The following is a 19,626-nucleotide window of genomic DNA, read 5'->3' on the forward strand; positions in this document are numbered from 1 at the left end:
AGAGCTGGTTTTGCTACTGCCATTCTTCATGGCTTCTTGCTGGGCTCTGCTGCTTCCTCCTCTCAGGATTCTTCTTGAGCTTTTGCACTCTCCCATTAGTAAGGAATACTGCAGCAGTAAATTTAAGGAAATTCGTGTAAAATCTTACCATAATGGTAGATGTGCTTGCATTCATCGCTGCAGTATTCACTCCCTCCCTCCATCCCCTGGTCTTTTTCCCTACCTGCCTGTGCAGATTCTCCTTGGTTCTCCTTGGACTGCTGTTGCTACTGGGGCAACCAGTTCTGAGGATAGTATGCCTTAACATCACCTTTATGTCCTACCTTATGCAAGGAGTGCACAGTGACTTTCAGTGTACCTTAAAGCAACTGTAAACTTTTGTAAACTGGCCAGATGGAGGGCTTAATGGCAGGGAATCCCATTAGTAAGAAATACTGCAGTGGTGAAGGCAAGGACATCTACCTTTATGGTAAGATTTTATACAACTGTACCTTCTCTTAGATCCTGTACCTCAAGAAAAAATATGCTATCCACATTCCATATCCCCCTAACACATTTGTTGTATTGCTTTTCAATTACAGGACTGAAGTTATAGAGGTCTGCCCCTCATCAAATCTACCATCTCCCACCTTTGCAGCCTTTAAAATAGCATTTAAAATGCATCTCTACTACCTAGTCATAAGTACTTGCTTTATCATTCCTTTCGGTAATCAGAAGTTTTAAACATATACCCACCATTTCTCTCCAAAGCTTTCACTGTCTTTCCTTGCAACACCATCCCTTTGCATAATGCTAGCAGGGAATCTGTAGGAATATACATAACTGCACTTCCCTTGACAACTTCTTACCATGACTTTCCACTTCTGTGTAATCTCTTCTTAATTTTAAGCTTAAAGAAGGTTGCATTTTGCATTAATAACTTTAATCAAACTTAAAATGATTATAGTTTCTAGCCAATATTGCATTGCACTTGACTTATTCATTACAAGTTATTTAAATAATATAATATAATATATTTATGTATGTTCTGTTTATAAATATTTTGTTTGCCTGTAACAAGGCTGTAGTTCAAATGACCCATTATGGTCCTGTCCACTTTCCATAACAATAAATAAGTAAAAATGTATATGTATTTTAACAAATGAGAATATTAGGTTTAATGATGTATTACCCAAAGCTGCGCTACTTGTACAAGGGTTGAGCTTCCATCATACTAAACTATTAGTTATGCATTTATTTACTGATAAAAATCAATTGTCCCCATTTTTATCTGGCTATCTATTGCCATCTTAGCTGCTAAATTATCTTGATTTGACATGTCTTCCAATTCTGTAGCATTCAGCATCAGCTAAAAAGGGTTTTCCTTTCCCTGGTGGATTTGCCTTCACAACACCCTGTGTTCTAAGTTAGGAAAGGTGGTACGAGTTAGTAAATATGTAGATATGGCAAAGCAGGGAACTTGACAGTGCTTTTTCACCACTGGCTGAGTTCATACTTCATCAGTAAAAATGCACTTGTGTATGTCCAAAGATTTCTGGATTTATTAAATAATAATTCCATGTAATGAATAGTAATCCAGCCCAGTAGGGGATGTTATAGCCCATATCTTGCCCTTTTGAACATAACCCCATATGTACTACTCTTGTAGCATCCCCATCCATGGTTAAATGGGATAATGAATTAGTTACGTTCTCCATTAAAATCTCAGGAACCACTAACCACCCTCCCACACACAAGTGAGCACATTCAGATTTAAGGACTTCAACAACAGTCCTTCTTAAAATCTATGATAAACTCTTAAAATGTACTTTTTAATATAATTTTTCTCCATGTAGCCACAGCTACTAGTTATACAATGGAATTCTATTTTCATGAAGAAGCTTTATATATGTGGCTGTCCCTACAACTATCAAATATAATGGGAAATTTACAAATATATTGCATTGTTGTGTCACTATTCTGAATGCAATCTGTAAGAAAAGGAAAACAAAAACTTCTAAAGTACTAAATCTAAATCCATATGCATTGAAGAATCTATCAAAAGGTCAACTAGGAAGTAAAAACTGCCATCAAGAAGGTCAAGGCCGAATATAGACTTAAACTAACACGTGAAATAAAGGATAATTGTCAATCATTCTTCAATTACATCAGAAATACATCAGAAAATAAACACATGGCAGTAGTCTGAAATAATCCAAAATGGCATCACACACTGTGACCTAAAAGTTGTCGCCAGTGTGCTTGCAAGTAAGATAACTTCCAACCTCACCCTGGAAACAAAAACGTAATTTTTCTGAAAAACTAAATGCACTGTTTCCAGGGACACAGGAAACTTACCTGGATGCCTAACATACAGCATTAGTAAGGCCCTTGTGCAACCTTTCCCAAATATGTTTACCTTAATCTCAGCTGGAGGATATGTTCTCAAATTACAGTGAAGTGCTGCTGTTGTGCCTCCTCATAACAGGGGTCCCTACCACAGTCCCCAGTAACTATAGACTGTCATCCTAACTTGTGTAATTTGCAAAGCCATGGAATGTGTTATATCTGACTTCTTAAACTATGACATCAAAAATCTCATGCACCTAGACCTTCAGCAGTTTGTTTATGAAAAAAATAATTTATTAACCCTCTTCCAAAAGGCCTCAGAGGTAGATGGTTGTAGTCATTCAGCCCACACAATCTATCTGGACCTAGGCAAGGCATTTGACACAATCTTCCATGCTGGTACTGTATGTAAGCTAAAGGACCTACATGTAATAACGTACATGATAAAGTAGACAGCAATCTGACTGAAGGATGGAACCTACCATAGAATCAAGAGCCTCCCCAGAAACAAGAAAGTAACTAGCAGTGTACCTCAGGGCTCCTCATTGGGCCCATCCTTTTTGGCATATATATATATATATATATATATATATATATATATATATATATATATATATATATATATATATATATATATATATATATATATATATATATATATATATATATATATATATATATAAACTCCAAACCATAATCCTAAGCTTCTGTCTAATGACATTTACTGATGATTGCAAGTTGGCTGATATTGTCTGATTATTCCATTGATATGGTGCAACTGCAGCAAGAACTAATCTTTACCAAAGGTGTGCTGAAAAAAGGTGTAAAATTAAGTTTAAAAAAATGCAGTATTGTAATATTTGTTTAAAAACTCTCATACTCACACCATAATCAGCATTTTACACCAAGCTGATAAAGTAATCAATGACCTTGGCACGCTGGTCAACAACTACCTCTTGTCTGCCCATAATGTAGCATCAGTAGTCAGGAAATTCCTTTACTTAGCACAGCTGTTATATCATATAGGTCAAAAGATGTTTACACTAAGTATGGAGTGTGATGCACACTTTGGTATGTACTTGTCCAGTTACATATTACAGCTAGAAAAATCCAGTGGTCATTTACTGGTCTAAAGTCCCTTGGCTGCCAAGATAAGCTTGAAGCACTTTGCATCTTAAATACTCTTACATGGAGATCTGTGTTTTACATCCCACCCTAGAAAGGACCTCATCTTCCTTCATCTCTTGCATCTCTGCAAGACAAACATACCCACAAACACTATAATTGATAATCTGAATTTCCACCAAATATAAATCAAACATGCTGAAAAGGCAAATTTAATCATCTGACATTTACCACATCTCTGGAATAAATTGCCCTTTAACTTTAAAGAATGACACTCATGCACCTGATTGGATGTGCATTTGCAAACTCATCCCCTGGTGCTGTCCCGGCAGTTTTTGATGTAGTGCAAACAAGCATCCAAACTATCTTAACTAGCTCTAGTGATCATAGCTCCAGTTATCTTCATATGGTCTTCTGAAAAGCCTAAGCTCCAATTCATTCTCTAGCCCACCAGGAATACATATCCTGAACACATATATGATCTCCATTCAGGTTTTCTTTTTGTTAAGCCTAAAACCTCAACAGGGATGGCTGTTTTATTGTCTTCGTTAAGCTACAAGGTGAATATTTTCACAAGTCCCCAGATAGGAACTATAGACAATTTACTAGAACTAATATTTTAAATGTGTCACTGACTGACCCTGTTTTTTTTTTCTGGATTTGTCCCTGATTCTGTTGAGATCTGACCCTGATTGATTGAGAGCTATGGTATATTCCATTAAAATGTTGCCTTCATCAGCCTCATATTCCTGGTCCCTATTGAGCATATTGCAAACATGTCTATTATCTATATCATGAAGTATCACAGCATATAGTGATTTAATGTTAGTAATCACTAGTGAATCATGATACTGCACAATCAAATGTGCTATTTTGGAAATAAAGTCAAAAGAATCACTAATAAAGGGCTTCTGTATGGCCAGTGCATGCTTTAAAAGCTATGTCAATAAACATTGAAATTGGCTCTAATTTAGAGATGCCTGCTAAAACTATGGGATGTGATCGGTGGGTGATTCATGCTCATCATTATGAAATTTTGGAATGTCAACTACTATATCTGTTCTTGGTCTAGACACTTGAATAAGATTGTACATTCCATTGATTAGTTTACCATCAACAAACATGTCATAAATAAGCCATTATTATGCTATGTGCTTTTTCATTAGTTAAAGTAGAACGAAAACATATTTTGATTTTGTTCTCATCCACCTTTTCAGATCCAAGGCAGGGATTAAAAGATACAAAGGGGGTTAAAACACTCGATTGCTTTAGTTTGTCCTTACATGGTGTATTAGAACTATCTTTAAATAAAAGTCTAAAACTTAACTTGTATATAAGTTTTTAAAATAATGAGAATTTGACCAGAGTCTGTCCCTCTCAGTGGTACAACAGACTAGTCTTTCTGTAACAGTATAAACTCAATGAGATAAAATATGCTTGGTATTGTTGAAAGATTTATATTTGAAAGACATAATCATTTTTGGGATTTATCTGTGGTTTTGGTTAACCTGAGTGAGATTTGTTTGAGTGCTGTCTACCACTGTTAAATTGTTTTGATCCTGTTCTGTTTTCTAGTATACCTGTATAGATTGATTATGTTGCTTTTTATCCCCTTATATTTGCTTTTTAGTCTGAAATGTCATTTGTTTATCTAATTTATTGGATAATGAGTCTTCTGGTTTTCATTGGTTGCTGCAGATGTAGGCATCAAGACCATCTTTCCAATTGATTGGATGTCATTCCTTATACTTCTAAAGGAAGATCATAAAGATGTGTTGAGGAGTCACACCAACCAGCTTCAGTGTGAAAGGAAATAGTACTTGATTGGTTAGAAACACACGGTATTCTTTCACACACTCTTGGCTTAGTATTCTGCTTTTAATCATTTAAAACAATAATAAATGTGTTATTTTTCAGTTTACTTAAAATACTTTCCTCCATTACCACTCTTACACATTGTAGTCTGGGGACACTGATAACTGCAACTTGTCCATAATAATATCATTGTCCCTAGTTATACAGGATAATTGTCCTTAATGTCATTCAGTATAAGTTTCAAATATGAAAAGCCTACTTCCTTACCAATTGTATTACAAGCTCTAAGGACAATCCCCCCATACTGGTCTCCTCTCAGTTTCTTAACCACGTTCAGAACTTGAGGAACTCTAGAGGCAAATAAACTAGGTATACAAAAGCAGAATCCCACTGTAAACTTTTCATTATAATGATACTATGCCACAAGTTCTTGAAAAGCTTTTCTGGGTCAAAAAATATGCACATTACCCTTTGGTACTGAAAAACAAATCTGAACCATCCTCTCATACACAGCTGAAAATATGCTTAGCAAGTAAACCTTTCAACATACTGTGACACATTGAATCCTTTGTCCTGTGGTCATCTGAAATATAGTGTACATCAGCAGTGGTCATAACACTCTTCCTATGGACAGTAGCTATATGTCTAGAATTAATAGCATTACCACAAAACCCTTTGCTGCAGATGTCAGTACTATTGTTTGGTCCTTTATCTTTACCAGACAGCTTATTCTGCTTAAAGTTATATATGACAAATAGAGAGATCCTGAGATAACAATGTCATCTGAGTCCTCTTCTATGGTGAAAGAAGGATTAATTGACATAAAGAAAAAAAAAGAAACAGAAAACAATGCTTCCAAAGACAATTAAAAACAAAATAAAACTGAAAGAAACAGTCAAAAACAAATCATTCTGTGGCACTCTTAAAAACGTAAGCCAAAAAAGCATTTTCATCTCTTTCAAATAAACTGAGAGTTTGTCAGATTAATTAGCTTAATAAGGCATACAGCTAATAAGCAGTAAAATTACATCACACGATTCAAAACCACTAATAAAAACATTGTCAGAAGAATACAATTGCATCAAAATAAAGAAAAAAAACTTCATCAGTGTGTAAAAGGGGTGGTGGATGGGGGCAAGAAAATGAATGCTTATTCTTTAAGACCTCTTTTTCAAGTAGCATTTACAATTAACACTAGAGATTCAATTTGAAAAACTGCAAACTTTAAGTAACAGTTGCTACTTATACTGCAAATAATCAAGCATTCTTTATCTGTCCCCACAACTAATATCAATGGGTATATAGTCCACAATGTAAAAACAGAAATATTTTGAAACTGCTGCATTGCATTAAATGTCTATATAAGTCATTTACTACACTTTTATTTGATTGCATATAGTTGGTTCTATATTATGTTTCTTAGCTGTCTTCTAGGGCTGTCTACCTAGAATGCTGCACAACTGTTACAAGAAGCTATAGACCCAAAACTCATAGCAATAAATGAACATCACTGGTGATTTATAGGAGATATTAGTATTTAGGCAAAAACAGTTGGCTCCATCTTAAATAAAACTACACATGAAACAACAAAAACATTTGAACGTGCCATGTGTTCCACTAGTTTCCATGCACAAATCCTTCTCTAAGATCTCCCTAATGTTTCTTTCTTGTTAATAAACATGGATTGATCATCTTTCTGTTTAAACAAGTGCTTTTATCTGAAGAGATTGACTATACTTTGATAAATGTCTAACCTGTTTTATGAGTAGTGCAGTACAGCAGAATTATGACAGCCTTTGTCAGATTCATCATTTTTAATTGTGTAATGAAATTTAGCATTTACTTATGGTCAGATTTCAAAGAGATGGGCAGTGAAGCGGAGAATTTTTGTCAGATGAGGTCATTGTCAATAGTCTTTCAAAAACAACCTCAGAGGATTGGAACATGAAGTGGAAAGAAGATTGATGGTAGCTAAACAAATATACTGTACAAAGTTCTTGCTCCAAAGTGCTCACAGGCATGGAGGATAGATAACCAGATTCAGAGACTGTCTGTGTAAATGAATTGCATTATCTATGCATGGTAGCATCTCTAGGTAAGCCAATTGCAAATGAAGGTTTTTCCAAGTACATATCATACTACAATGATCATGATTAGTAATTCTATTCTGTGGATATTTATGCCATTTGAAGGTTGAAGGAGAAACTGTATGCAGGTAGTGGTGTGAAATAGAACAACGTCTTTCAATGTTGGAGTAGCTGCTTCTAAGGGCAGGCAGTTTGGTAGTCAGCATTGGGGAGTTTCTACTTGTAAAGTGTTGTGTTATAGCTATGTGTTCTACCAATCTGTACTTTCCATGGAGTTCAGGGCACAGATGAAATAAACACCTTTCATAATCTGCTGTAGAACAAAGAACAATTTATGATGGCTTTAACTGCACCACAGTTAAATATCTCACCACGGGAAACATGAAGCCCTTCCTTTAGAATTATGTCTGTACTTGTTACAAAAGAAAGGTTGGTGTAGCCCCTGTTCTTTTAAGGCAAATTGTCTGGGAACCCATACAGATATGAATGACATTCCTGTTATTTTTTACAGTTGTATAGAAGATGCAGTTTTATGCAAATATGGATTTATCACTGTTCATCTGATGGACAAAACAGTGTAAAAAAATAATTGAAGGATTCTTCCAGTGAATAGGTTTCTAAACTTTTTTTTTCCATGTGGGGGAGACCCCCCACCCGACTAAGATGTATGCCGACTCAATGCTCACACAATAGCAGAGAAAGGGACAATACCACTTATTTATACAATACACTTTCAGCTGTAGAGCCACTGTGCTTCTGTAAGTTAAATAAACAGTTTTGAGCTCAAACTTACTCAAGATGTTTAACACCTTAGTGTAAAATCACTAAGCTATACACATTTATGAGAATAGTATACAGTCTAATCGGCAGAAGCCATGGCATGTAATTACCAGCTGTAAAGTAATGCACATCTGGTTAAAATCTATTTAATTAATAATACTAGTCAACATGAGACCAGAGTGACCTCAGAGATGGTATTACTAAGCATATGGAGAAGTGGGTCTTTGCCCCTATGAAAACCATTGACTTAGCAAACAGTTTGAATGTTGTATCAGACAGTCTGTTTAAGTTTTAATGGCAATTTTGCAGTTCATAGGCAATTACTAGGTATGTGATCCAGGAGACACTTGAACAGCTACTCCAATTTCTTAGTTGCCCTAATACATCTTCTAGTTAACTGACTTGTTCACAATAGCCAAATGGAGGTTGAGGGAATTAAACCCTGGACCAAAGGAAACAACTTATCACCTTGGTCACTTGCATTAACAGCCAAACTAAAGTGAAATGTCATAAATTCTATTTTGCTGAGCACATGAGTGGTGTCAACTTTAAGCATCTGTTTCAGAAAAAAAAATGCAGTATTTAAAATAAAAACATTTTCAGCAGCAGGCTAGCAAATACTTTATTTTAATAAACCCTTTGGGGAATAGGAATTGTCTGCTTTCATTTGCAACTGCATTTTTCAAAAAAAAAAAGATTAAAAAATATCCTTTCTTGAGTACAAGAGTATCTGGCTATTTTAATTTAATGTCTGCAATGCATCTCTTTTTGCAATTTCACTCATCTGGGCCTGATACCTCCCTTTCTACCTAAATTACTCTACTGTATTGTTTGATGACAAAGTAATAAGCATAAAGTTCATCTTCTGGATATTGCCTTCTAACATGCTTAGCATTTCAACATTTCACACAGTGTTTTCACATTTCCTCAATACATGACTGTGATAACTTTAATTTTGCAGATTCTTTTGTGAATGGTTTGAGCAGTCCAATAAACCAGGTGTTAAACAATAAAACATTTGAAAATGACAACTACTCCATTAGTGTTAGTAACTTATTATATCTTTAAAGCAACATTGTTTTACTTACTCTTCAGTTGTATTTATGACATTATACATTTTACTTTTGTAATACACATATTTACATATTTAAATATTTTTGTACAAATGTCACAGGCAGCACTAAAGTAGTACATAACTAAATTCTGGTGTGAATAAAAAACAGTTTATCATGATATTTAATGCCTGCAGTCCTGGAAATAATAATTACACCTTATTTAAAATTAGTAGAATGAGTTTTATGTGAAATCACAACGCAGTACATTTTATAGACATATGTCTTACTTTATTAATTTCTTCTAAGTAACAGTCCACGAAGTCTTTGTGTTCTCCTGCTGTTAAAGTCTTTTTGTGTTCCTCTATGATATTCTTCAGAAAACCTTGAGTTTCACAAGTATAACTGAATACTTTTTGAAAAGGAAGTGGAAGCCGTCTTAGAATGGGCACTGTGTTGTAAAGCTGAAACCAAATTAAAAAAGAAAGAAAGAGAGAGAGAGAGAGAAGTTTTAGTATCTGCAGAAACAAAAGAAAACACAAATTATCAAAATATGGAAACAAAACTGGGTCAGCAGAGAAGGAAACACTGATGAATTAAAACTGCATTTGTCTTATTTAGTTTCATATTCACAGTGGGTTTATACTCAGCCTAATTACCTGCTATATTTTGTTTTATGTCTTAAAAAATATTTTAACAAGCATTGCTGACATTCTTATTCACTTTCTGAATCTCCCAATATTGTCAGATTCTGTTTATATCCAACAGCATGGGGTCCCTGGTGAAGATTTATAAATGGTTAATTTTCAGTTTACATTAATTTTATTTAAAAAAAGTAATTATGCTAGTACATAGAACAATTCCATTCCTGCCAGTTGTAAATATGGTGTGTCAGAATTAATCTGTGCATAATGCTAAGAAAATAGTCATACAGAAATGGTTTATATATAGTAATCCATTAGCCAGAGGAGATATATCTCTCATTACCACACAAACTACAAATAGCCAGTAAAGGGATATAAATAAATTTAAGTCTGGGCCAAAGATGGGAAATGCAATTTTTTCAGGTCTATATTACAAAATTGAAAAGACCAAAGATCAAATGGCTTAAAAGTCGAAAATGCCGTACCTTGAAGTCACTTTTGTGGTGGGGCTGTGCCCCCCACACTCCCAGCTAACTATATATACCAATTCAGAGCTCGCACTGCAGGGAGGAAAGGGCAAATTTTCCAATCTTCCCTGTACCGTGGTCTCACAAAAACCACATAGATGAACAGCATTTCTGATGTTAAAGCAGTTCGATCTTCAGCCTCTTTGATTTTGTGATAGGAAACCTTTTTTCACCTAAAGCTGCCCAAATAAAATGCAATAGCAGAAATCCTTGGAGGATCAAAACCATGACTTCTGATATGTGCAAGGATTCTTACCTTTTACAAGAAGACTAGTTTAAATATTAGGAAAACAAAGAGCTTATTTGCTGTACAGCATGCCTTGAGATTGTAGTAGACACTATGCATATTATTGCTGTCATAACCTATTCTCTATCTCGGCAATCATACCATGTGTTTTCCCCCTGTTTAATAAAAGTAGATGTTGGCACCACACTGCTTTAAGTGAACTTGGAAGCAAATGACTTAACACTTAAAGGCTTAAAACATACATGCCCAGGGATATACTGCAATGAGACACTAACCTTCATTGGCCATTTGTAATGGATAATTTCACTTATTAGTTCATGTTTTCCTGAGGTGGTGTGCATATATTTGGCTATTTTCTTGCTGCCCATTATGATGGGAAACAGAAAATTAATTGTCACCGTCCATTTAAAATGCACTGCATAAGACATTTTACTCACTGTTTGTTAGTCATTGTGAAGATGCACAATATGTCTAATGTTGAGAGATTCCAAAACTATTGCATAATATCACCTTAACTCTTTGGTGATACTAGAAAAAGCCCAGTTTAACTTGTACTACAAATTTAACAACATAGTAATGAGTGCTCTTTATGTTGTAAATCCTACAAGCATGTATAATTTTCATATTGCTTAAATTCTCTCATAAAAAGTGAATGGTAGATAGGTCCAGTCAAATAAAGGTGCTCCAAATATCATATATCTAACATGAAGAGCTTCCAAGATAAATGACAAAGGGCAGGATTCACGAAGGCTTGCATGGAGTGTAAGAGACGTGTAACACTACATGCAAGCCTCGCGATCCAGGAACAGCCTGAAACTCTGTGTAAGAGACCAGCTAAAACGTCTCTTACACGAACTGGGCGTTATACCTCACTTGCAGCCAAAAGGTATGCAAATGAGGTATATTAGTGATTCACGAAGCAGAAACCAGCCTGTGTAAGAGGCGTTTTAGCTGCAGAAATGTACTCAGTTGACAACTGAGTACGTTTCTGCAAAAATCACAACAGAGCCATGTCAGCTCCAAATAAAGGGTGCATATGTGTCAGGCAGCATGCCAATGGCCAAATATGTGGCCATTGGCAAGGTAACCCGATGCAAATATTAAAAAAAATATAAATCTTTTTTTTCGGCGATCGTTGATGTTTAAATGCAGCGCAGCCCCGCGCAAACGGGCTGCGCTGTATAAAACATAAAAATGAAGGTTATAAACCCACAAATGTAGGTTTTATGCAATACATGGAATGCCAATGCAGGGATCTGCAGACCAAAAACAACATGGCCACTGTGTAGTGGTTGCTAAGGGGGAAGCTGAGTCTAAGACATGTAACTAAGTATTAGTAGGCAATCTCATGTAAATGAGGGTTAGGATACTGAATCCCACAGTCACATAGCAAATGAGCACAGTCTGAGTAATGTAAGAGATACATAAGGGGGAGGAATAGAGTAGGAGATAAGTGACATCACAGGGGGGAATGGTAGAAAGAAATGCAGTTCATTGGAGGTCAGTTTAACATGACAGATGACAGACACAGATCAGGGAAAGAGGAGTGCCACAAGATAAGCATGGGAAAGTCAAGAAATGGAAGGTGTACACTGTTACTTACACCAAAGTTTCTTGCTGGTCGTGCATGTGCATGTGTGCGTGCCATGAAGCGCGAGTAGGGCAGTGTGTGCATGTGTAAGGCAGACTGAGCATGTGGGAGCATGTTGGTAGACTTTGAAGACTGTTTGCGCTGGTGTGCGCATGTTTTAACTCGAATAGGCAGATCCTGAACCGTGTAAGCATGTGTGCATGTGTGTAAGCCACTGTGAGCGTGTTTCTGCTGGTATGCACGCTGCTCCCCCCTGAGGAAACAGAAAGGAAAAAGGAAGCAACAGAGTTAGTAGGAAGCTAGCAGGGAATACTGCTGGAGCTAGCAGGTGAAAACAATTAGAAGCAGGCCATTACACAGGCAGAATAGTAGCCCAGCACTTAAAACTCTGCAAACAGCAGTGCAGGATGTTTCTCTCAAGAGACACTGCAAGACAGGAGTAAGCTATTAGAAGTGAAAACTGAAAAAGCTGAACTCAGAGAAGAAATGTTAGGGGCTGCCATAGCTGTCATAATGAGACATAGGCGACTTGCTGAGGGTGGTGACAATGCAGATGGTGCCAGACAACCCACAGTGAGGAGATGGAGAAGATTGTACAGGCCCAGGGTCACCTACCATGGGTTACATGAGCTGGAGATAGTAGAACACTATAAAGTGGACAGAAAGCTCCTGCAGCAAATAGTCAAGCTGTGCAGGCCACGCCTCACACACAGAACCAGCAGAGGGGAACCCATCCCAGTGGAAACCAAGGTATGTGTTAGCCTAAGAATACTAGCAACAGGTACCTTCCAAAGACCAACTGGTGATATGATGGGGATATCACAGGCATCAGCCTCCAGGGTACTGCACCAGTTCCTGGATGCCATGTCAGCACATGTCGATGATCCTGTATATTTCCCCAATGCCCGTGAGGTGTTGGCCAGCAATATGTGTCTCTTCCAGCAAATAGCGGAATACCCTGAGGTAGTGGGTGCAATAGACTGCACGAACATACGCATCAAAGCACCAGCCGGTGAGCGGGGTAGGGCCTACATTAACCGCAAGGGCTTCCCCTCCATCAACTGCCAGGTCGTGTATGATGCCCAGGGCATAATAATGAATGTGTGTGCAGGGTGCTCTGGGAGCTACCATGATTCCCACATCTGGCATTTGACGCAGCTGTACCAGACATTTGCCAATGGGAACATCCCACAAGGACACCTAGTGGGGGATGCAGGTTATGCACTGGAGCCGTGGCTGATGACACCCATCAGAAACGCATACACACCTGAACAGGAACGCCATAATGAGGCACATGCACAAACACGTAATGTAATAGAGCACGTGTTTGGACTGCTCAAGTCACGGTTCCGGTGTCTGGACACATCTGGTGGAGCCTTGCAGTACTCACCAACTACATGTACCCAAATTGTCATGGTATGTGCTATGCTACATAATATGATCTTGTGAAAACTGCTGCAGCAGGACCAGCATAGGGCTGGGCCAAACAGCCCCCCACCATTGCCAACGTGACTCAGAGGAGGAACAACCTGAGCCTGCCCCAGTAGGCAGAAGGAGGCATGCCCAGTATGCCCTGGCCTTGGCAAAGAGGCAACGCATAGCACATACACTGGCTCAGTAGGAACCCAGGGAATGATACCCCCTCTAACTCACTCAAATAATAACAGGAATGCCTAAAATGATATGACCTGCTCACAAACATGTACAGGGAGTGTAATATGTGCATCTGACAGAGGCAGCCCTGCAGCACCACCTGAGGCATGAATGCCATGTGTTAAGTAATGTAACACCATGTACTATATGCACACCTGAGGACCCTGACTAACATCCACCCTCACCAAGCATGAAGCCACAAAATGACGATGGTAATGATCAATTGCAATAACTGGCTGAAGTAATGCAGTTAGTCAAAGGGGAGCCAATGTGTCTCAGCCTGGGAAGACATGCTGAGCATGACATGATGCACCACCTGCTAGGGATAGCGTGCACCTATCAGTCCAGGCCCCATGGATACTGGCAAAGGCTGTCAGTACCCACAGCATGCCCTGAATAGGTAAGTCTCAAAACACAAACCCACCTTCATAGGTACCACAAGGGATAGGAACCTAGATGTAATGCTACCCAATGCCAGGTCTAAACAGCAAGATGCGTGCAGTGTAAATGCACACAGTATGGAGAATGTTGATATCAGTCCTGTAATAGAAAACTGGGTCAAGGCTCACATCAGCACCCTAACACTACCAGGTTACACCTCATACTGTGCTGTACAGCCGCAAAACAAGGAACAAGCTACAAAAGGAGGGTGACTAGCAATAAATGTCAAGGATAACCACACCCCCATGTTGGTACCACAACAAGAAGCAGCATGGATTAGCCATGGTCAAATACCAATGGCTAAAACCGCCTCCCAGTATATAGCCTGCTGCAGACTACTGTCCTAATACCAGGAACTGCACCTGGCCTATGTTGGAATACATGAATATATCAAGCCCCCCAAACCACATTATATTACTTGACTGAAAATACCCAGACATACACTGGGAGCATTATACTAGCACCAACACAGTAGGAGAAAAGTTCCCAGAATCCATAAACCAAAATGCCCAGGAACAATGTTCCACTCCCACAAGAGGGGTAAGCATACTAGATGTGATAATCAGCAATATGTGTACTGGATGGCAAGATGAGAAGTGTATCCCTCACTGGTAAGACCAGACTATAGAGTAATCACACTGGATATACACATCCTGACCACAGTCCCTGGCCAGAAAACCACAGTGAAAAACACGTGTAAAGCATAGGTTGCACCCCTCCAAACCGATGTGGAATCCACAAAAGGCCCTGTGCAAATGCAGAATATGGGACACACCACAGAACATGTTATACAGGCATTCCATGAACACAGCCAGGAATGCTTGGATTATGCAATCACAAATAACAACAAGACACAATGCCATACACGCAGGCATCTGGCATGCTGGATTCCAGCCATTACCAAACCATGCAAGAGAATGAGGAAGCTACTACATGATAGAGCAAACATAAAAAGGGAAGTAATCACTGATCAGTAGTATAGCAATAAAATATGTCCACCCATACAATCCACTAAGGCCAGCCACAACAAGTAGAATCTGTGAATCCAGAGGCAATGTGACACCTGCCCCAAGTACACAGACAACCCACAACTCCCCCCAATATATACAAATATATGTGAGAGATGCAACCATGTATCGAAACCGGAGGCTGAGATCCCCCTACTCAGTACTGTCAAAACTAGTCAGGAGGAGAAGCTAACCACATACACCACAAACCCAGTCCCACATAGACCTATCACAACTGTAAACCAAACACATAAACACAGAAAAACATTTCCGGAGGCCCTAATTACAAACACACCACACCAACAGAGGCCTCCAAAGCAGATCCCAAGCAACCACAACCTCCAAACATAGCACATGCAACACATAGTACACAAAGCTAGTGTGCCAAACAGTTACAGGCCAGAAGGAGAAACAACATGCCTGATACAGTTGTAGTAGGTGTCTGTATAGGCAGACACACTGCTGTCCCACTCACCAGACTGAACAAGGGGAAAGGGTAGAGTAAGCTGCCTGTAGGCTGCCACAATATGCCACATAACACAAGTACGCAGATCACCCCAAAGCAAGCAGAAATATGATGCAGTCATTGTCCATGCTGGTGTGAATGACCTGAGATGTACCTCCCTGGACTACATGAAAAGAGACATGGATGAGCTATCTGAGTATGTACTCCAGGCCGGTATGACACTGGCCATTTGCAGCATCCAACCCTCACCAAGAATGATGCCACAGTACAAACACAAAATGATCAGCTTTAACAGGTGGCACAGTTACAGCTGTCAGTCCAAGAGGGTCTAATGTTTGTCTGCTTGAGATGTCATGCATGACAAGCCATGCTGCTGTTCCAGGGATGGCTTGCACCTGTTACCCCTGGGCGTCTGGATACTGGATAAGACCTTTGCCACCTCCATAGAGCCATACGTAGGCAAGGCCAAAAAGACTAACCCACCACCCTAGAAAACATAAGTGGTAAGAAGCATAAGGGTAATACTGACCAATGCCAGATGTGTAAACTGCAATATGCATGCACCTGAGGCACTTCCCAGTATGGAGAACATCGATGTCTGTGCAGTGACAGAAGCCTGCTGCAAGCCCACTGATAGCACACCAGCACTACCAGGTTATACCACATAGCATGTGTTATGGCCCCAACACCTGGACCAAAACATCAAAGGAGGGGGAGTATCCATATGCAGCACAGACACCCATACGGCCAGGTAACTGACAATGCACAAAGCAGTGGCGACCACCCATGTGCACCTAAGTGTAGTCAAAACTGCTGTACAGTCTGTAGCATGCGACAGACCACACTCTCACACACAGGAACCCCACCCAGACATCCTGAAGACACTGGACATTATTAATGTCCCACCAAATACCAGACAAGGTACTCACAAATTACCACATAGGTGGTAAACCATTATGTATGCAAGGAGTAATCAGGGACCTAGGGACACAAGTCGACAGTAACCTGTCATGTGACACTCACAATGCCAATGTGGCTAGGAAGACTGTCTATATTGGACACCGCATCATGAAAGGATTCACATCTACATCAACAGAGTTCACTGTGCCCCTGTACAGTTCCCTTACCAGACCCATAATCTAGTACAATGATTCATATGGGATTACCGTACCTGATACCTGCAGTGGTTAGGAAGCCCTCAAAGGTAACCCACCAAGAGGATAAAGGGTGTCAAATATATGTCATATGCTGCCTGGCTGTAGACACCCCAGCTGAATGCTGTCACAGACTGCCTACACAGAGGCATTGTATGTCTGTTGTACAAGGCCATGTCCAACACAGGAGTAATGGACATGCTCCACCACAGGAAATCAAAGCCATTGGAGCTGTGAGAGTGACAGATGTCAGCCTCAACACGTAATGAAATAGGATGTGCTGGAGGGACAGATACATAACCCAGAGGCTCCCCACACCCAGAAACAGGATCCCAATCCATGTTAGGCAGAGCCCCTCACTGACACCCCTCAACAGGAATATTGCCAAGTGGATGGATGATCGTACATGTACACTGGGGGTCTTCACTGTGTCACGTCCAGATAGAGGCACAGTAAAGAAAATCATAAATGGCCATAATAGTCACATAGCAAGGGGTGGCGAAAGACACACACACTCTGGCTAGGCTTACTAATGCCCTAGGGTGGATAGCCTAGTATGAACCTATGAACCTATGAAGATACAAATTGTACAGGACACTAAGGATAATCACAAGGCTTACTTAACTGATGGTAGGAACCATGTTGGGAATTCACAGATATGCTCCGAATCACACAGATATTACAAACAACATAGCAAATGCACACACATATTGCTAAAATACAACCTGACAGGTTCAGTGCAACCCCCCCCCCCAGAATGTAAAATATCTATCCCAGCAGACTGCTGGTCCTCTGACACTGCAGATGCTGAGGTAACAGCCATCATCTGCAAAGCAAAACACACAGCAGCAAAGGAATGTGATGGTGTCCTGGGCTGAGGCCAACATGGACTCCAAGAATAATGGAATGCCAAATCACACTACTGCCCAATGTCAGCCTTACCACAGAATATGTACACAAAGAGCAGTGTACAACAACAGTGGTCCTTCACAACAAAGGTGTTGCCTGAATGGATACTGCAAACTACCACCCCAGGATCCTGACAAGCTTGGTCTGCACAGCTATGGAAAGGATCAGTATGTACCACAGAAATAAAGCTATCGTGGACCTACTGACACCGGACCCTACCCAGTGTGGCTGTCATAACTGCAGATCCTGCCCCTAAACATGTTTGACCCATTTGAAACAGTCATTAAGGTCATTGATGAGGGCAATGTGGTCCACACAGCGTAGCTGGACCGTGCATATGCTTCCAGACAATACCCTACAAGTTCAGTATGGATATGTTCACCAGCTTAAATATAAATCCCTATGTCAGTTGAGGGGTTGCAAACCAGACCAAGGACAGAACTGACATGGTCAGACATGCTGCATCCATGTCAGACTACAAAGCAGATATGAGTGGCATCCCACAAGGCTTGGTCCTGGGACCTCCTCCGTTCCGTATATATGTCCCATAGGTACAGGCCAACATGGAAGGACTGTGACTGAACATGTATGCAGAGGAGTACAAACTGCCCACCATATCCAACCCCAGCTGACACAAGCAACCCACAAAAGGGCCACATAGAAACAGACAACTGGAGCCATAGCCATGTCAGCAAGCTAATTGCAGAACTGTGTATAGACAACCACCGTAGATATACAGTAAGTGCCCACAAATTACCACACAGGTGTTAACCCATTATGTACCTAACATGTAATGAGAGACCTGGGGACACAAGGTGATAGATATCCTGCATTGGACAAACATGTGGCTGTAGTGTTCGCAGAAACATACCATATACCCACCCAGTCATGAAGGTTGTCAGATGTAGATAAGGGGAGGTCACTGTGGCTCTGCAGACATCCTTCATCAGCGTCACAATTGACTACAATAGCCCCTGTGGGATATACCGCAGCAGACACCTCCATCAACTGTAAAGTCCACAACAGTACCCCACCAGGAGTAGCAAAGAGCATGAACAGATGCCATGTGTTGCCTGAGTAAACAAACTGCAGCTCCACACACTGCCATACTGCCCACCCAGAGGCAAGCTGTGCCTGATGTATGAAGCCATGTCCAAGCTGGTATCAATGAACATGCTGCACCTTGTACAATCTGAATGGCAGTGAGCTATGCACATGAGAGACCTGAACCCCAGCACTGACATACATAGGACAAGCTGTACAGAATGATCCATAACACAGAAGGCACCCCCACTCTTGAATAAACTCCCAGTACAGGTTATCCAGAGAGTCACCTATCGACACCCCTCAAGAGGAATCCTGATGAGTGGATGGGAGATGGTAGGTTAACCCTGGGTATCACTGTTATGTCAGAGGTAGACGGAGGCACAGTATACTAACCATGACATATGTCATGGCAAACTCCAGTTACAATGTGTGTCGAAGGACAAACACACTCTTTGACTAGCATCAGAAATGGCCTAGGGAACATTGCTAGTGTTTGCCAATGTCCACCTATGTTGTGGAATACACTACCAATGTTGAACAAGCCTGGTGTAGGTAGTCCATATCTGAACATAATGCAACATGGTCATATGTGCACAACTGGCCCCTACACAGTGTTTTCTGATCACTATGAGGATGTCAAGCAGTGATAGGACTAAAGCCCAGGATACTGTCCACCACAGTGAAAGTACTGAACCAGTACACTATACGGTACTACAGTGTTAGGTCATTATGAAAGGATGTTGACAACTGTAT

General features: G+C 40.0%; 1 protein-coding gene across 1 annotated transcript in view; it reads right to left on the reverse strand.

The window, feature by feature from the left end:
• Nucleotides 1–8,756: 8,756 nt before the first annotated feature.
• LOC122808560 (cytochrome P450 2F3-like) overlaps nucleotides 8,757–19,626 on the reverse strand; it is a 176,395-nt gene continuing 165,525 nt past the window's right edge. Inside the window, exon 5 of the mRNA XM_044079516.1 lies at nucleotides 8,757–9,651. Within this exon, the coding sequence (XP_043935451.1) occupies nucleotides 9,442–9,651 (210 nt within the window). The 3' untranslated portion in view covers nucleotides 8,757–9,441. The remainder of the gene's footprint in view (nucleotides 9,652–19,626) is intronic.

Source organism: Protopterus annectens, chromosome 8.part0 (genome assembly GCF_019279795.1).
Source record: "Protopterus annectens isolate FY-2018-M chromosome 8.part0, PAN1.0, whole genome shotgun sequence".
Classification (NCBI taxonomy): Eukaryota; Metazoa; Chordata; order Ceratodontiformes; family Protopteridae; genus Protopterus; species Protopterus annectens.